We start from the raw sequence: 19,119 nt of genomic DNA on the forward strand, positions 1-19,119 counted from the left end.
GCTGCTTTACATTATCAGCAATTCTGAGGTCATGTGACCATAGCATTTCTTATACAACAGATACATTATATAGGCAAATGTATTAGAACAAGTGGCTTTTCCAGCCATACATGCGTCCTTCGCAAACTCTTAGCACAAAGTTATAGGGGACACGCTTGTCTTTAGATGTGGTAGCATGAAATTTTCCCCTTCACTGGAACTGGACCCAAACCTTTTCAAGCATGAGTTAACATGAGCTTTACATGGGTTGGTGGTAGCGGGGAGGTGGTAAAGGCATTGGGCTTTGGATCAGAAGATCACAGGTTCAAATCCCACCACCACCAAGCTGCCACTGCTGGGCCCTTGAGCAAAAGCCCTAAAACACTCCCCTGTAAGTCGCGCTGGATAAGGGCGTCTGCCAAATGCCGCAAATGTAAATGTAAATGTTGGAGTGGAAGAGCTTGAGCACCTTTGGGACTAATTGGAACTCTGACCGCACCTTAGTTCTCACCTACATCAGTACCTGACATTGCTAACAGCCTTGCGGTTGAAGGAGCACACAGGCACACCTCAAAATTCTGTGAACATCTTCCTAGATTCCTACCATATGCTGGAAGTAGAGACCCCGTCAATAGTTATTACTTATAATAGCCTTATAAATGACTGTGCATGTGTTATAGAAACCGTAAGGTATTTGAGAGGATATACACCCAGAACTACTGCTGTTAGAGAAAATGATCTCCTCCCAACCAATCAGAATCGAGAATTCAATCTCCTGGTGGTAGAGCTAGGAATAGCGTACTATTGCAGAGTCGGGGTTGAGCTATTTAATGTAGGGATTCTATATTAAATTTATTTATGTATTCAAGTATTACTGTTAAATGTTGCTCATTGTTCTGTAAAGTAAGTTGTAAGTGCTTTGGTTTGCTGTCCTCAGAGGAAAGTATCAATACTTAATGTCATTCTGACAGTGTCCCACTGTGCGTGTTACTGACATTTACTCTTATCTCTGCGTTTATTTATTTATTTTAGCCAGCCCACTGGTTTTGAAGGAGGACGTGTTGGATTGTAGTTCTGAAGAGCTCGGCGATGCGTTGTGTCACTTCATCAGCGAAGTTCGCAGGCCAAACGGCCAACCTTACGCTCCTGATAGTGTCTACTATCTGTGCTTGGGCATCCAGCAGGTCTGATCATTTTACTTTATTAATCCATCCATCCAACTTCATGTCTGTGTATGCGTGTGTGTGTGTGTGTGTGTGTGTGTGTGTGTGTGTGTGTGTGTGTGTGTACATATCAAAATGAGCACGTTGTTAACACAAATTGATTGTAACCGCAATTATTTTAATACCGCGCTATTAACCCAATTGCAAATACGAATAAATAAATATAAACGAGGCCAAATAAAATTTTTTTTTAAATAAACTTCACTGAAAAAAATCATATTTAATCACTAAACATTGCCTTCCCAGACAATTTCAGCATTGAGCTCTTCTCAATATAATTTTTAAAGGAGCCACGTACCATATTTAACAATTAAACAACCACTAAAAAAAAATAATGAATATGTAACTATAGAAACATGACATCTAAAAAGAAAGAAATATTAAAATAATCATTTCCAGAGTGTAAAATAAAGAAATAAATCTAAAATAATTAATAAGAAAGTGAGAAATTATTATAGTTTTTAACATCCATTAAACACTTAAAGTATTAATTAAGGGTACATTTGAAACAAATAGAAATGCCGCAATTTGCAATTTTTTACAAGTTCATTCATGACTATTGTGCGATTAATCACGATTATATTTTAATTAGATTAATTTAGATTTAACCGACACCTGTAAAAAAAAAGAATATATATATATATATATATATATATATATATATATATATATATATATATATATATATATATATATATATATATATATATATATATATATATATACTGTAAATATATATATATATTACAACTATTCACTCTGCTCCTACAGTTAAGTCATTTCGTTCTGCTCTACTGTTTTTTTTGTTTGTTTGTTTTTTTACTTTTTAAGGCCGCGTCTTTGTGCTTTTGCCTGCAGACTGTGGAGCTCCATTTATTAAATCGATACAGAACGAGGTTCATTGTCTTCTGACCCTGGTTCTTGATCAGTACAATGTGGTGTGTTTTGTTTTGTTTTTGGTATAGGACTGAAGGAAAATGGTAACATTTTTCATTCATGTTGCATAATAATAATTATTTACTCATGTTTAGTTGTGACCTAAGGTTTTTTTTTTTTTTTTTTTTCTCCATATAAATAAGTAAGTTTATTAATTATTTACTTACATTTTGCGATCTCTTTCTCTCAAATAGCACCTACTTGAAAATGGGCGCCTGGAGAATATCTTCACAGATCCTCTTTATAACCAGTTTACCACAGACATGACCAGGCTGATCAAAGACTGGGAGGGCAACTTAACTCCAAGTGGTAATACATGTGTCTGACATCTTCACTGTATGCACGCAAGTTTGTGGACACCTGAGAATTTGTGCTGATTCACAGCCACAAGACTGTTAGGAACTGGAAACAGGAACTGTAAGATGAGGTTAAGCATATGTTCATGGAGCTGGCTTTGTGCACAGGGCCATTGTCATGCTGGAACAGGTTTGGATCTCATAATTCAAGTGAAGGGGGGATTTAATGCTACCGCATCCAAAGACAATTGGGGGCCTCCAACTATTTGGTACCAGTTTGGGGAAGAACCATATAAATCAGGTGTCCCAATACTTTTGTCCATATATTGTGTATATATGCACACAGAAGTAAGAATATTAACATGGAATTTTGGATACATAAGTGACTTTATTTACTCTATCAAATGCTTATCGCAGGTAGTAGATTCAATTAGGATTTCATGCTATTAAAACCATTTAAACGGCTTCAGCTCGAACATCAAACGACTGTGTATGCGCAGGTTTCTTGCAGTCCCGCATCGAGGAGACTTTCCTGTGGGAATGCAAACAGTTGGGTGCTTTGTCTCCTTACGTCCTGCTCAACACGCTGATCTTTTTCGGTGTCAAACACCTCGACCTAAAAACTGTCGACCAGCATCAGCATCTTTCATTCGCCTCTATCGCCCGCTGCTCGAGGAACATGAAGCACGGCAGGTCCTCCTACCTCCGGTTCAGATTTGCCGGAAGAGACGACGGCGAAAGGGAGAAGCGAGGTGAGGAAGGGAGCGGCACGTCTGAGAATTATTTTCTAAGATCTGGTTGTAGCATTGTTATAAAACACTTTCTGTCGAAAATCATTGATCCGATTTGGATTCGTGGATATGTTTTTCTTTTTCTTTCAGTTTTACTTGGTAAGCGAAAGAGAGACGATGCAGAGGAGGACGTGGAGTATGGCGAGATGCCCGAGAATACCGTGGACCCTTTACACTGTCCTGTCCGACTATACGAGTTCTACCTCTCTAAATGGTGAGCTATGGTGAACATCAGTATTTACATGGTAGTGATCTGCACATCTCTACTGCAACCTGCTCATTTGTTTCCCCAATGCTTAAGAGCAGGAGACTTCAATATTAATCATGAAGAGTTGGTTTAGCTACAGGCTTTTATTCGGACCTAGCACGACTCGCACCTGCTTCCACTCGTTTATGTTTAAACAGTCCCCAACTTAAACGTTGTCCCTGACTGATGAATGTCCCCAAATTGCCAACTTTCATAGATGCGAACGAAATCGCAAACGAGGCTCACGCGACATTGCTGCCCGACATTGTCGCGTGCGTGCACCCTCCGCAAGTGTTCGTACAATCGAAGCTCGGGATGTCTGGAAGCAAGCCGAAAAGGTGGGGAACGCTAAGAAGTGCAAAGCATTAACAATGGAAACAAAAGAAAATGATTGAGAGATTGGACCGAGGTGAAAAGACCCCAATTCTAGAGAACAAGTACGAGATCTTGGGACCATGTGAAGTCTGCTCTGCCGATGTGGTCAATAATCTCAACAGGAGTAAATCTGTATGTGTATATATATATATATATATATATATATATATATAAAGGTTACATTGTATGTTTGATTTACGAACAAAATGGAAAGTGCTCACGGAACAGAACTCGTCCGTAAGTCGAGGACTGTATTTAACCATCCTCACATCAAAATTAAGTAGTGTCATAACAGCCTGTTTTTGCTCGGTTCTGATTAGACGGTTGCTTCACAAGTAAACTCGGACATCATGCTTCTTTCTGGATTATATGTTCTAAAGCAGGGTTCTCCAATCTTTTCCAGAAAGGGCCAGTGTGGGTGCAGGTTTTCATTCCAACCAAGCAAGTCCACACCAAATTCTACCTGTTCAAATCTAATGATCTACATTTTCAATCTATCAGGTGTGACCATTGATTGGTTGTAATGAAAACCTGCACCCACACTGGCCCTTTCTGGAAAAGATTGGAGACCCCTGTTCTAAAGTAACTCATTAAAAGCTGTCACTGTGTTTCTGTTTGCTTTGTTTTACTTGCAGTCCGGACTGTGTGAAGGAGCGGCCGGATGTTTTCTACCTGCAGCCTGAGAGTTCCTGCCACCCCGGCAGCTCGGTGTGGTATTCCACCCAGCCTTTAGATGGCACTATTTTGGACAGCATGCTATCACGCATCCTTGCCGTCCGGGATGTCCATGTGGAGCCGAAGCCGCTGCAGCCGAGCTCTTCAGACGAAGACACCCCGTAAATGAAAAAACGTTAGACATCGTGGAGGACACTGGTGGTGTTCTTTCTTAAACTCTTAGTGTTGTCCGAGCTTTACGACACCATTAACTAATTGGCAGGTGGGGGTGGTGGAAACATGACTTCGAAGGATCTCAACATTCACGGATCAATTCAGTCGATTTATTTTTTTTATTATCTCTTAGTAGAACTCATGTTTCAACCATGTTACAAATGCATGCTCTAGTGAAATAGTTTTTTTTTCCTAAATCGTATCTAATTATCCGGTTTCGCGTCTGACCTTTTACGTGCGGAATCCAGGTGAAAACCATGATCCCAGGTGGGATTGTTTTGCAAAGCATTAGTGTTCATTTGCCCATGTGGTTCATTTCACCCCTCTGTGCGGCTCAGCTTTCGACCTGAAAATTGTGCCGGGATTTGGAATATTTTACCTGTAATTTAACATGAGCTTTATATGAGCTCTTTGGACGCCTTCCAACCAGATGTGTGTTGATGCACTCCATAACCTTGATACACAGCCTCGGATTCATGAAAATGCATGCAGAATGCATTTAAAGCATCCATCTGTTGAACGCGAGCCGATTTAGATGTGCGATCCATAGAGTGACGTGATGAGATGGTGCAAAGGAATTAATTCCATAATTATAGAGACTTTTTTTTTTTTTATATATATATATATATATATATAATAGGGAAGATTAAGGCTCATGTGGGTCTTTTACCCAGGCTGACCAAATCGTAAAATTTGATAGCGGTGTTTAAACAAGAACGAACAAATGAAGGAGAGATATCTTTTGTTTTTTTTTTCTTCTGGCACATCCGTAGTCAAGAACAGTAAAAACAACCAACACACCATCAGATCTGACTCTGGAAAGTGAGAAGACACCAAGTGGATTTTTCATGTTTCAGATTGTTCGCATCACCGTGATTATTTATTTATTTTTTTTGAGCCTCGTAGTTCTTTCGATCGTCGGTTTTCCTGCTCGCTAGACTCATCATAATCTCTTTTCAGTCACATTTTTACTTATATCAAATTGCCTTTTTTGGGGGCCCAACCGAAGCCAAAAGATTAACTCTTTGTCAAGCGCTTATACTTATTTTAGTTTTAAGCAACAACGTCCCCCCCGGTCAGCACAGAGGCCAAATTAGTTCTGTAATGTTTATCCACAAGACTTTGCAGATATTTGCACAGATACAGCCAGCGCCTGCCTACGATGTAAGGCCAATTGTCATTTGCTACCATGGTAACCGAACGGAAGGCTTTTGCTCGAGGGCTGTGCTGGATTTCTGCAGCTTTTCGAGACACGAGCAACAAAAGTGGTAAGGCAGTCACCCTCATTTCAGTGTTACAAGTGTGGAAACGTATTAGTCGTGATAAGACATTTTTATTCCAAGGATAAGTCGTACTTTAACCCGTGGGTCAACTAGACGATGTTTCTTACCACCCCTTCCCCCACCAAACACTAAAAGTCTATCCATGAAGAGTCTGTTATTTAGAAATGTATATATTTCATTATATATCACTCGAACCCAACATGGAATAACTCATTACCTTAATCACGTTCGTGTTCAGCAGAAGTGTGTGTGTGGGTGTGTTTGCACGCAGGGCACAGGAGTTGTCGATTGAAAGCTTTCGAGAGCGAGTGTGTGTGTGTGTGTGTGGGTGCGGAGTAAGAATGCAACAAAGGCTGACTAAAAACTAAGCTTTTTTTTGTTTGTTTGTGTCCGTATTAAAGAATTAATTGAATGTGATCGAAGACAGAAACATGTCATCGTTTCAACATTGTACTCTGTCCTTAAAATTAAAGGTTATGATTAATAAAGCTGTTCCTTTTGTCCCCCTCTTGTACAATTGAAGTGATTTGATTTGTCTTACATTTTAAGAAAAAACTACAAGACTAAAATTAGGTGAAAGAAGCAAGTCCTGCAAAACTACAAAAGCCCCGAAGCAACATCAGAATTTGGGGGGAGGGGAATGTGATTGAGAGTGTCAGAGAGTGAGTGTGAGAGAGGAGGGAGCTGGAGGAAGAGGGAGAGAGCGAGAGAGAGAGAGGGAGAGCTGACGTTGGTGCTGAAATAGGAGGTCGTCAGTGTTTCTCTATAAAATGGGATAATTTTCTGATGACCGGATCATCATTCTCAAATGTGGACTATTACCCTGTGGTTCTTGGATGCTGTTTTCACACTTGGACCAGAGAAGCAGAAGAAACTGAGGCTGTCCATCTGTCCTTGGCAGTGATGCTATGATTCCTGGATGGATAGAGGGGGGGGTTCCTTATCACCACTAATAGAAGTGATTGCAATGATTATGACTACAAGGATGCAAAGTAGGCAGAGACTCCAGTTTTCAAAAATTCGGATCTGCAGTGAGTTTTTCGATTTTGCTACACGTTTAATTTTAATCTTTAGACAACTTGTAGTAGTCTAAAAAAAAGTATGGTTACGAATGTCGAGGTTTTTTTTTTTTGTTTGTTTTTTTTTGCTGAGCAGATGGTGAATAAGTAAAGATTGCAGCGAGGAGATGTACAGTAAAGAGAGGTACATATGTATTACTGTTGATTCCTGAAGACATTGTCCTGCAATGCACAGTGTGATTCTGTCCAACTCCAGAAGTAGTACTTCTACCTTTAATTATTGCAATATCCCATAATTGAAAATGACATCACTCGTTTCAACGTTGCATTTTTTTTAAAACCATAAACACTTTTTTTTTTTCCATAAAATAATATCTTGGAATAGTTTCTACAATGGGCAAAACACTGAGTCGGCCAGGTTGCCTGCGCCAGAGCCCTTGTTGCTCGAAGAAAACTGACAGAGAAGGCTACAATGAAGATGGATATATCCCTCAGCGCTCCATCTACGATACAATGTGCATCAACGAGCAGATCGACCATGGCTCAGCGCACAGCACTCTGGGGTCGCGGAGAGGTCGTGAGACTGATTTCTCCAGTAACGGCTCCCTGGGGGGTGACATGTTTGACACCAGATCTTCTGTGCTCCTAACTGGCGGAAGACGACTGGACGAGAGGTTTATTTTCGACTCCCTGAAACTGGCTAACGATGAACTGAGATCGCCGGGAGGGTTCGCCAGGTCCACTTCCCCGAGTGTGTCGTGTTCATCAGCGCCTGGTGGCTCCATGAACAAGAGGCATCACCACCAGGATAGTGGAAAGAAGGAAAGCCTTTGCCGGCACTCTTGGAAGGTCCTTACCCCTCCGAAGTTTCCTGAGCCTTTAGAGCTTTCGCCAGGAGAAAAGAACTTTTTAAATCCAGGTGTGGCGTTCTTCCCAAGCAGCATAACCTCTCCACAGATCTCCCCGTTCTCCGGATCCCCCTTCTCAACTGGCACTCATACTCCGTCGGTTTTTTTCTCCCCTTCCCCTCTTCCTTACAATCAGCAATTCCACAGACAGTCTTTACCAACCCAGCCATCATCACCAAGACCCCCTCTTTCAGAACTTTCAGTAAGTGCTCTCATGTCTGCCCAAGATATACAGGGGGAGACCGACAAAGAGCAGTTGTTAAGAGGACCTGAGAACGTCGTCATAGAGCAGGCAAAATTTCAGACTTTTAAACCCAGGCCAGTTGAACCTATCATTGAGCAACAACCCGCCACACCAGAGCCTGAACATGACACTGCACCTCTTTTGCACTCCGTCATCCCTAAAGGGCCAACAATCTGCAAAACCTCAATGGAGTCTACTTGGCCACGGAGGCTGATTGGTCGGCGGAGGACGGTGAGGCAAGGTGGGGCAGTTCACAACCTTCCCATTCTTCCTCCGTTGCCTTCTATGCTTATCCGGAGTATCTCGGATAAAAAGCCAACCCCCCGACTTTCCCCTTTTCCCGAGCACCAAGGAAATGTGGAGGGCCATCTGAGTAAATCAATGCTCAAAAATGAACTGCAGGATTGTTCCTTGCAGGACTGGAAGATCCTGCGTGAAATTGAAGAGCGTAAAGCCGGACAGACTAAAAGCGAAATACAAACTGTGGAAGGCCTAGGCAAAATGTCACCCCTCAGAGAGAAACCCGAGGAGAGTGTTGATGAAAACTTTCCGACTGAGTGTGAGGTTGAGAACTGGGAAGCTGTGCTCGAGATGGTTAACTCGCTTTGGGAGGAAACGTGGAAAGACTCTGATTCCCAGAATTTAGGCTCCTTGAGGCGTTGGCCCCTTTTGCATCCTCCGACAGGTTTTGGTGGCTCCCAGGCCCCTTCTTGTACAAGTTCAGAGTTAGGAGCCGAAGATCTACTGGAGCTTGAAAGAATCTGTAGAGAGGACTCCATAGATTCAGAACTCAGTGACCTACTCCACACGCAGGCTGAATCACAGCTAGAGGAAAACAAAACCAATGTTATTGTCACACAACCAATGGGACATCTTAAACAAGCTAGCATTCCAACTTTACTGGATCTTGGGTCTGCTGATGAACAAGTGAGGAAAAACTACGGACAAACCTATTCACCTGATTCCAACTTAACTTTGGACTCTGACTCCAGTGGGGTTTTCATGTCTAATACCAGCCAGACCAGTAAAGAAGACATTAACTCTGATGGTGACAGATCTGTCTTTGAATTGGACCTGGCAAGTGCACCTTTACCTAATAAAGGTAACAATAAACAGACTATTGCCAGAGCGAGTGGAACATCCAAACCAGAGATAATCGACCATAAAAGGTCACCTGACCCTGCAGATTTCAACAAAGTCATTCATTTAAAAAAAGTTCAAACCAAAGGCATAAACAGTTCCAAATCCTTGGACAGTGGATTTCTTGGGCAAGGGATTTCGAACACTGTGAAAGCATCAACAACTGATGTGACTTTTTCAAAACCTGATAATAGAGGAACTTTGCTGAATAGTGCCGATCTCGATCCTTTTGTTGCGACTGACAGCTTTGTCTATCTCGCAGTTTCGGTTCTGCCACCTCCCAAAACTAAGAGGAACATTCTACATCAGGAAGGCGACTCTTTTGCAACTGGAAATGACCCCCTATTCCATGCCTCCATTTCGAAACCGGGGCCTTATCCCGACGAGTGTGATTTTCTTTCCACGGACAGCTTTGTGTACCTGGCTGCCCCTGATTGTCACCTGCTGGTTGCAGAAGGTCATTCTGTGTATGATTCAAAGGACTCAGATTCGGAGGACAGTGGCTCCAGAGCAGATTTTGTCCAAGCTTCAACGGTTGGAGACAGCGACTGGGACTCTGACCTGACCGATTCAGAACACGAATGGGACCACTGGGAAGAGCTGGAACAGGAAGTCTTGCAGGGTCTTTTCTGCGAGGACCAATCAGAAGTGGACAGCGAGTGCCACGACAAGCCTGCTGCGTGCCAGATCTCTCGCCAGAGTGCCGAGTTGGCTGGCAACGTCGCGCAGGATAATGCTGGGGGGTCTTCGCAACCTACGCAGGGGTCAGAGCCACACATGGAGATGGAATCTGTGTCCTCACAGCTCTTTTCATAGTGGCAAAACACATGCACTCGATTTAGAAACTTGACCTCTTCGTAACGAAACGGCAATCAGGGATAGAATTGTTTCAAAATCCAATCCTATGCTTGAGCACATTATAGGTCTCCTATTAATAAACAGTACTTGTACTTTCTTAGACCTATGTAATTGTGAGTTGCATAGATTTGTTCGCTTGGCGATTTTCGTTTGCTTATTTGGATTATATTTAGCTGAGCAAATTGAACTGGCGATTTATAGTGGCACTTTGACGTGATTGTGATATTACCTAATAGGGTTTTGTTCGGGGGGAGTATTAAAATTGTAAAAAAAAAAAAAAAAGCTAAAATTTATAGCGCAATATAATAGAAATATATATATATTTATATATATATATATATTTATATATATATATATATATATATATATATGCAGGGCAAGTATTAATGCTTTATGTTCATGTGATGAATTCTGAACGAATTAATAGACTTTTTATGTTTGTTTCTTTTAATTACTGTATAAATAACATGCAGCATTGTAAAATGTTTGCAGAGTTAGGTTTTCTGCACAGCTCGACAACCGCGAATACTTTCCCCGAGTGCTCCGTTTTACCTGTAAGCATATCACCAAGGCAATAGAAATGCATTATTGTACTCCGCTTTCAATAAAGCAACTGTGAAAAAGACCCGAAATATATTGGACTTTTTCCCTGTAGCTATTTTTTGCTGCAAAATCTGACAGAAGATCTTGTGTGCTCTAACAATACTACCCCTCTTCCTCACTCCTCCTCCACTCCTCTACCATTTCTCTTTCTCACTCACTTCTCCTGCGTTCAGCTTCTCTCTCTCCATCTGTCTCATGGCCTAAAAATTTGATTTCTCATGTGGATTTGATGAACGGAGGAGCCGCGAGTGGGTAATGTGGGTGACCAAATAGACCTATTTTAGGGCTAATTAATTAGATCAGTCTTAATGAGGCCGTAAATAGACTGCATTGTGCACCCAAACACAAATGGGTCAGAACAAATGATATGCGCCCGTGTTTTTTTTTTTTTTTTTTTTTTTTTTTTTTTTTGCTGTGCGCTCTCGTCGTCCATGACTCGGTTGGCACCTTTTGTCCCATTTTGGCAGCCCACGTCTCACTCAGTGTGGTGTCTTCCATCTGTTCCACGCTATGCTCTGTGCCGGTATAACTGAGAATCTTGGGGTGCCTCGCTAATTTATTTTGGCTTTTGTTGAGCTTTCCTGCGGCTATGTTCGAGACAAACTTTCGGGTCGAGGTCACACTTTTAACCCTGCCGCCTTGTAGAAATGTTACCTCAAAAACTGCCTTTAATTACACCATCTTATAAGTATATATAAAAACCCTCCAAGAGATATTCGGGTGTACGGTTTGTTAAAGAAATCTTTTTGTATTAGGAAGCAGAAAAGCGGCAGAGACGACAAAAGAAAGTGGAGTGCTGCGAAAACGTTAGCTTTGTAATGATGTCTGTGTGTGGGATGCTTGTGTTCATGTATGTGAGCCAAAGCCAGGGCACATGTGTAGGAGGAGCTGATCTGAGTGGGTGACTCAGTGTGTGGGCAATTTTTTATTTATTTTATTTTTATTTTTTTGCTCTCTGGTCAGTGCATTGTATTGATTTGTCAGTTGTTATATGATGCTTTGTGTGCCTGTACTTTAGCCACCAAAGGAGCACTGATTGGGGATTATTGAGGCTGCTTATAAATATTAATATTGCCTGGAAATAGAGGCAGCTTTTGATTGAGATATGGATTTTTTTTTTTTTTTGCACTCTGTATGCAAGGACTTGCCTCTGCTGGATAAAATGTGTAGGATGGATTTTATCGTTACTGAAGGAGCAAGAGGTGACGTTTATGTAACAAATGCGAGTCTACCACGCGGCAATTCATTTCTGAACTGATGTAAGTCGGATTGTAATGTAAAAAAAAATTTAACGCTGTTTAAGACAGAAAGACTTTTGGGAAGGATGATCCTGATCTCGCTGCTGATCTCACTGTTGAGTCTCAGCTTCCTGATTACAGAAGGTCAACTATATATATTCCACACTGATTTCGAAAACTAAACACAGGATTATGATGGAGATATTATTGTAACACACTATATAAACAAAAGGTTTCAGACACCTGAATATTAGATGTTGCTGCTTATTGATCATCCCATTCCACATTTAGTCTCCATTTCCAGGTGTTCCACTAGATTGTAGAGTGTGCTTGTGGAGATCACAGAAGGCAGATACTGATAGGTTTGTGGTCTAAGCTCTATAGCAGGCCGCTCAAGATCTTCCACTCCAACCCATGTACACCATAACTTCATGGAGCTGGCTTTGTGCACAGGAGCATTGTCATGCTGAAACAGGTTTGGGTTTGAAGTTCAAGTGAAGGAAAAATTTTATGCTACTGCATTCATAGATTATATATTATATACAATGATGTGCTTCCAACCTCGTGTTAGCAGTTCAAGCACAGGTTCACTATTGCTTCTCGCAACACAGCATAACACAACAAGCTGAAGATGAGCTTTGCACTTTAAACTGAACCTTAAGCAGCATATACAGTTATTGCACAATTATTCATCTCCTTGAACTTGTATAACAATTGACCAAAAAATATATAAATATTAGGGCTGCCAATCGACACCAAACAGAACGTTTGTTTCCACACGGACGGTTTTAATCGCCGGATGTGTGCACTTTGGCGGTTTTTTTTTGTATGTAGAATAGGGATATAAGTCTCTGATCTATTATTACAGCAGAGACTTGGCTCATCTGTAAAACCAATTTTTAGTGATTCAAAATAATCACAGTTAAAACTAATGTGTATAAATATATATTTATATTTTAGCACATCTGGATCCAAATAACATTCATATAACATTAGGAAAGTTGGATACATATACTGCGTTGCATTCTTTTTGTGATTTCAGTATTGCACAAGGAAACAAGCCACTTTATTTAAGCCGTTGAAAAAAAGGTATCGATTCCACACGTTTTTTTTCCCCTCCCATTTACAAGGTCACGTGGCTCGGAAATAATTAAACTGAGATCAATCATTTCGTTGGTCCCCCTTTATAAAAAAAAAAACACCAACAATTTTCTCTAAATTAACTTAATTGCTGTCCATCATTATTCTATTTTTAATAGAAATCGGATCTTATATATAACCGTTTAGGGGTTCACAAATAAGCTATAATTTTGTATCATTCATTGAGACTTCTCCACCTGTCTATAGTCATCTGACCCACTTTTCATACTCCAGCTCTTTCAGGTTTGAAAGGAGCCTTCCCCACAATGCAGGTTTCAAATCTTACAATAGTTTTTGGACAGATCAGGGTTTATAGAAGACCACTTCTTATCCAGTCTTTTGGTCTTTACAGTCATTCTGGGTGTAAGTTTTGGGTCATTATCCTGTTGGAGGAGCCATAACCAGCAACTGAGGTGGGGTTTTCTGACACTTTCGGTACGTTGTGCTCCAGAATGGCTTGGTGGTCTTGCCTGCGCAGATTCAAGGCTCCCCATGCTACAGCAAAGAGTTCTTAAAGCAAATTCGAGCCTCTGCCTGTTTTCAGAATGGTTTTGTTGGTTTTTGAAAGCCTTATTTTTTAAATAAAGCCAGTTTTGTCTGCATAAAGGCCTATAGGCCATTTCCCCAGATGTATTCTGGCTTATTAATATGTATTTAACCAAAATTGAGTCTGAAAATTGTAATTGGGCTTTTAAATGAAAGATATGTTCATGCCTGAAGACTTATGAATCAGTGACTCAATCAGTAATACTGAGTGGTTTTACAGTGCAGGAGATGACAACCCCTCATTTAGTTTCAGGAGATTGCTCAGTTTGTTTTAACAATCGGAGGTTCTCCATGCTGGTGAGGGTCCGATCTATCCTGCATTTCTGTTGCCGATTCACCTGATCGTGGTGCTCGCACTGCCTGGGAACCATCCGCCTGCTTATGGCTTTGAGAATTTTCTTTCCTATCAGATAACTCATTTCGCACAGGCACATCAGGATGCACAGGGCAGACGTGACCACCATGAACAGCGTGAAGATCTTTTTTTCCGTAGGCCGCGAGATGAAGCAGTCCACCACGTTCGGACACGGCTCCAGGGAGCATTTGGAGAGACGTGGCATGTCGAAGCCGTCATAGAGGTAATACAGGATGTAGAGGAAGGCGCCGTCGAATCCCGCTTTGAACAGAAGACTGAGCATGTAGGTCCACCACAGCCCGCCTCTTTTTTTCCCGGGGTGAGCGTACAGGTGCTCGCCCTCGTGATGTTTGGCGTGCTTTTTGTCCTTCTCTTCTCGCAGTTTGACGTGAGCCACCACCAAGAGCGACGGGCAGGTGACGAAGATGAGCTGCAGAGCCCAGAGGCGGATGTGGGAGATGGGAAAGATGCTGTCGTAGCACACGTTGGTGCAGCCAACCTGCCTGGTGTTGCACACGAAGTCTTTGTTGTCGTCGCTCCAGACGCGCTGCGCCGCTACGACAAACACCAAGACCCTGAACACGAACACCACGGAGAGCCAGACACGACCAAACGCAGTGGAGTACTGGTTCACCCCGCTGATCAGAATCTGCAGTCCTGACCAGTTCATTTCTGATCTCTGGCAGTTCTTTAAACACACACACACACACACACACACACACACACACACACACACACACAAATGAAGCCTCAGTACAAATAGAAAGGGGCAAATGCAAATATCCAAGTGTAAGTATTTAGATTAAAATGTACAGTTGAATTTATTTATATATTTATTTATTATTTACTAATACCACTAGATAAACCTGCCTACATTTGTGGTTTAAATAAACATAACCCAAAACACTGGTACTTTTGTTCTGTACCTGCCTGGGATAGTCCTGATATTCTAAACTGGGTCTATTTTCCACATAAAAACAACTTAGTGCATTAATTTAAACCCACCCGGCCCTGACTAGTCCTGTTCCTGTCTTGTCCTGTCATGATTCCCCTCCCCAGTTTCATCTTAATGCCCTTAATTTTGGAAAACTTTCTCATCAAACACAGAAGGAAAAAAATAAAAATAATTGCGCACTTCTTATTCGTATTTGCGTTTGCTTGAACGCTTTGTCTAAATAAATATGATTGTATTTGGTGGCGCCCTGAAGTACAAACACAGAGCTTTGCGCATCAGCTTTATTTGTTCTAATGTTTGCATATCCAGGCAGAAGAGCATTTTGAATGGGCACTACAATTGTTTCCACTAAAAACCCTGAAATACGTACAATCTCTTTGTATAAATCTGCATTTGAATGCATTTTTCAATTCCTATAACATTTCTTGTGGAGGCTTTTGGCACAACTCTTACTGTGAATGTCTGTGTTTCCTTATAAACAATTCTTGAGTAATGTGTCACCGAGCAAAACTCATGTATACAAACTCAACTCGCTTTTATTGTCTAGCTAGTTTTCTGTATTGATATATAGTGATACGTTGACAATTTTGGAGGTGACATGCTGTGAATTTTTAAAAACAGTTTCATACATTTGAGCACCTTTGGCCACATTACGTAGACTAAATCCAAATACATTCTGCTGCTTAATTCAATGGACAGTGAGGGTCATCCTGAAAGCTTCTAAAACCCAAGCACAGTTTACTTCTGATGACTTCCGTGCAGATCGTGTTTGCGCAACAATCACTACTGCACAATAAAACGCCGCAGTTGCCTAGTGACTCATTCATTCGTGCTTGTTCAATATACTGTGGTTTGTATGATGGCGTTTTAGTGCAATGTTAAACATTTTTTTAAAGATTGTGAGAAAATTAATTCAATTTATGAGAATACAATTCTTTGGTATCATTTCTCATAGTCTTCTAAGAAACAACATATGCTCTTCGAATAGCATGCAGATGTAACTATCTGTATCCTTGGAGTCGACAACTGGTTGCCATTTCAGACTGCAAAAAAGGGCAATTTCCTCAATGTCTTTCTGATTTGTTTCTTCTGAATAATTTAAGTTTTCTACAGAACCGCTGCAGTGGTCGTTTACTAATTATAACTCCATGCTGATGTGCCAAAAGACAAAGAATGTCCTTATTGCTAAGTCCTAATATAAAGTAGCCTTTAACCAAATACTCTACATTGATTTAATTTAAAACGGATATGTTTCTTGCAATTCAAATTTTTTTTCTCAAAATATTAGCATTTTATCCTCGTATTGCTATGACTTTATTCTCAAAATAATTTAATTTTATTCTTGTAATTTCTACTTTTTTCTCAAAATATTTCGACTTTACTCAAATATTTTGATTTTATTCTTGTAATCTTAAATTTCTTAATTTCTTTAACGTGGCACTTAAACGCTGTTTTACTTTTGCAACTGTTAATCCTAATGACCATTTTTGACCAGTAATAAACTTCCAAACATACAATCATACTAATAAGGATTCAAATAACAGCTTCATTCTGGGAAAGAAAATTAAATATTGCAACTTTTTGAGAATGAAAATGAGAAACCCAAATAATTGATGTCTATTTAATACTATTATGTAATTGGCATGTTAAACATCGCAAAATGTTTTGATTAATTTTTAGACCTAGTATCAACTGAAATTACAGAAATACTAAAATGAGCTCTGTCTATATTAAAGGTATAGAACGCACTGTTGTTTTGCTATTTCATGATAATTGCCTTAAACCCAATGGCAATAAAAGGAATAAAGATCGCATTAATCATGGGACGAAAGGAGGAATGAATAGACATAGTTGTCTATTCGTCATACATCTATGACCAACAATATGCAACCTAATACACTAAAAATGCTGTAGGCATGAGTAATGAAGAAATGGGAAGTGTTTTAAAGTAAAGTCCCACCCACAGTATTGTGTTTTGCCAATTCTTTGGTTTTATATTGGTTTCCTTAACCCTAGATTATAATTTTGAATAATAGGGAACATATGCATAATAGTAACAGTATAATAATATAATATCCAGTTGTTAATGTATACACTGTTCAGAAGTCATGACATTTTTTTTCATGTATCAGTCATGTATTTCAGGCGTTATATAAAGATTTTTATGCCTCTCTGATCTAATTGGATAAAGGAAACACAGGAATCTGAAACCTTTTAAACAAGGAGGTGCTAGAATGGACATACCAAAACTATGCATTCATGTGCTACTATAGTTCTAAATTAAAAAAATAAATAAAAAAATTAAAGGATGTCAAACATACCTGAGTATTATAAACAAGTACACGTATATATTTAACTCGACTCTGACTTTGGCCTATGGGTATTTTTATGATTTTAAAATAATCCATGTTATGTTAATGTTAATTATGTTTACGCCCAAACATTTTTAAGATCAAAGATAAAGATCAAGTCCAACGTTTCAACGACACCCGAAAACTGTAACTTTTTTCCCAGCCCACTCTTCAAATTAAAACTAAACAAAATCCCACAACCCAACACTGAAATACAAACTCCTACAGCTTCAAAACTATACCTTTGTTCCACCCTATCCCCTAACTGAAGCTTACCTTCTTGCAAACCAGGCCGAAGCTGTGCTGAAGTTGAACGCTGAGCTCAGACTGCGAGTGTGTATGAACAGAAATCCAGTCTAACCTGATCCGAGAGCGTACACCTAAACAGAAATTGCACAGCCTGTAGGTAGTTTGTATTATGGTGAAGAAAACCCAGGGTGGTGCCTTGGACATATACGGTGTCGTCTTACAAGAGGCGATGTCGAGCAGGAATACGAGGCCTTGAGACAAATCCGACTAATCCAAACACACCGATATCTGATCTCTGTCCTACACAGCTGTAACCACTGCACACACCAAGTGACATCTAAGCAGTCACTGGGATTTAACAAGGCGATCTGTGGTATTTCATTCACATCTGCCTTTGCTTTACACAAGCATCTTTTCCCCCCTGGTGAGTAAAATGACTTCCCCTGCATTTGTGGCTTCCAAAAGTTTGCGGACACCTGACCACCAGACCTTTTAAACTGGTGTAGTAGTCCCCATTTGCTGTTATATTAACCTCCACTCTTCTGAGATGTGCTTCCACTAGATTATGGAGTGTATTTGAGGATATCAGCCACAGGGGTGTTAGTAAAGTCAAACTTTTATGAACTATTGAAGGAGTGCATAAAATAATAAACTGCAGAACTACACTATATGGGCAAAGGTTTGTGGACATCTGAGTACAAGGTTTGTGCTTGATGAACAGCTCATTCCATTTTAAGTCTCCATTTGCTATACAATAATCTCCAATCTTCTGGGAAGACGTTCATCTAGATTGTATAGGATGCTTGTGGAGATTCATTCAGCCACAAGTGTGGTAGTAAAGTCAGGTACTGATGTAGTTGAGGTTAGAAGGTCAGTCAGCGTTTAGTCAGCGTTTACATTCATCCCAAAGGTGTTCAATAGGGTTGAGGTCAGAGCTTTTTAGCAGGCCACTCAAGATCTTTCACTCCAATCTATGTACTAACTTGAAATAAGTTCCACAAACTTAGACTTTATTTATTTAAATTTCTACACAGCAATATTTACCTGAATGTTATGTAAAAATTAATTAAATATTGATTAAATATGCAATAATTCTTATGATAAAATGTATTTCTTCATATAGACTAACATGTTGCCAGTTTAGATGGATTGCATATATATATATATATATCTTTTTTTTTTTTTTTTGTACAATTTTTTTTATCCTTTTTTGAGGTCCTAGCCCCTCATTACAAGAATTTCTTAGAAAGGGTGACTGGGGACATTTATTTTACAACAATTAATATTTGGTGATCTTTTGTTTTGTTTGCAAAGATATTTGTAATTATGCAGGTAAAAGGTGTTCATACAGTAAAACTCGGTGTTGTAGTAGCACATATGACCACTAGGGGATGCTTTTAGGGACAACAGGAAATATAAAGGTCCTGTTTAAACGTTTAAATTAAATATGAGGTGTACAATATTAATACGTTAAAACGAAAAAAAATTCCACATT

At 40.0% G+C, this 19,119-nt stretch overlaps 2 protein-coding genes across 2 annotated transcripts in view; one reads left to right on the forward strand and one right to left on the reverse strand.

The window, feature by feature from the left end:
- The window catches only part of LOC310731048 (zinc finger MYM-type protein 4), a 39,014-nt gene extending 32,496 nt beyond the window's left edge, over positions 1 to 6,518 (forward strand). Inside the window, exons 24-28 of the mRNA XM_083550349.1 lie at positions 1,012 to 1,163; positions 2,333 to 2,447; positions 2,935 to 3,186; positions 3,316 to 3,439; positions 4,483 to 6,518. Coding sequence (XP_083406475.1) covers positions 1,012 to 1,163; positions 2,333 to 2,447; positions 2,935 to 3,186; positions 3,316 to 3,439; positions 4,483 to 4,687 — 848 coding nt within the window. The 3' untranslated portion in view covers positions 4,688 to 6,518. The remainder of the gene's footprint in view (positions 1 to 1,011; positions 1,164 to 2,332; positions 2,448 to 2,934; positions 3,187 to 3,315; positions 3,440 to 4,482) is intronic.
- Positions 5,368 to 18,488, reverse strand: gjb9a (gap junction protein beta 9a). The gene is made up of 2 exons (XM_083550379.1): positions 17,652 to 18,488; positions 5,368 to 14,757 (listed from the first exon to the last, which is right to left on the reverse strand). The coding sequence occupies exons 1-2, from the start codon at positions 17,826 to 17,828 to the stop codon at positions 13,954 to 13,956; spliced, it is 981 nt and encodes a 326-aa protein (XP_083406505.1). The 5' UTR covers positions 17,829 to 18,488; the 3' UTR covers positions 5,368 to 13,953.
- Between the last annotated feature and the right edge of the window lie 631 nt (positions 18,489 to 19,119).

This window comes from Silurus aristotelis, assembly GCF_946808225.1.
Source record: "Silurus aristotelis genome assembly, chromosome: 9".
Taxonomy (NCBI): Eukaryota; Metazoa; Chordata; class Actinopteri; order Siluriformes; family Siluridae; genus Silurus; species Silurus aristotelis.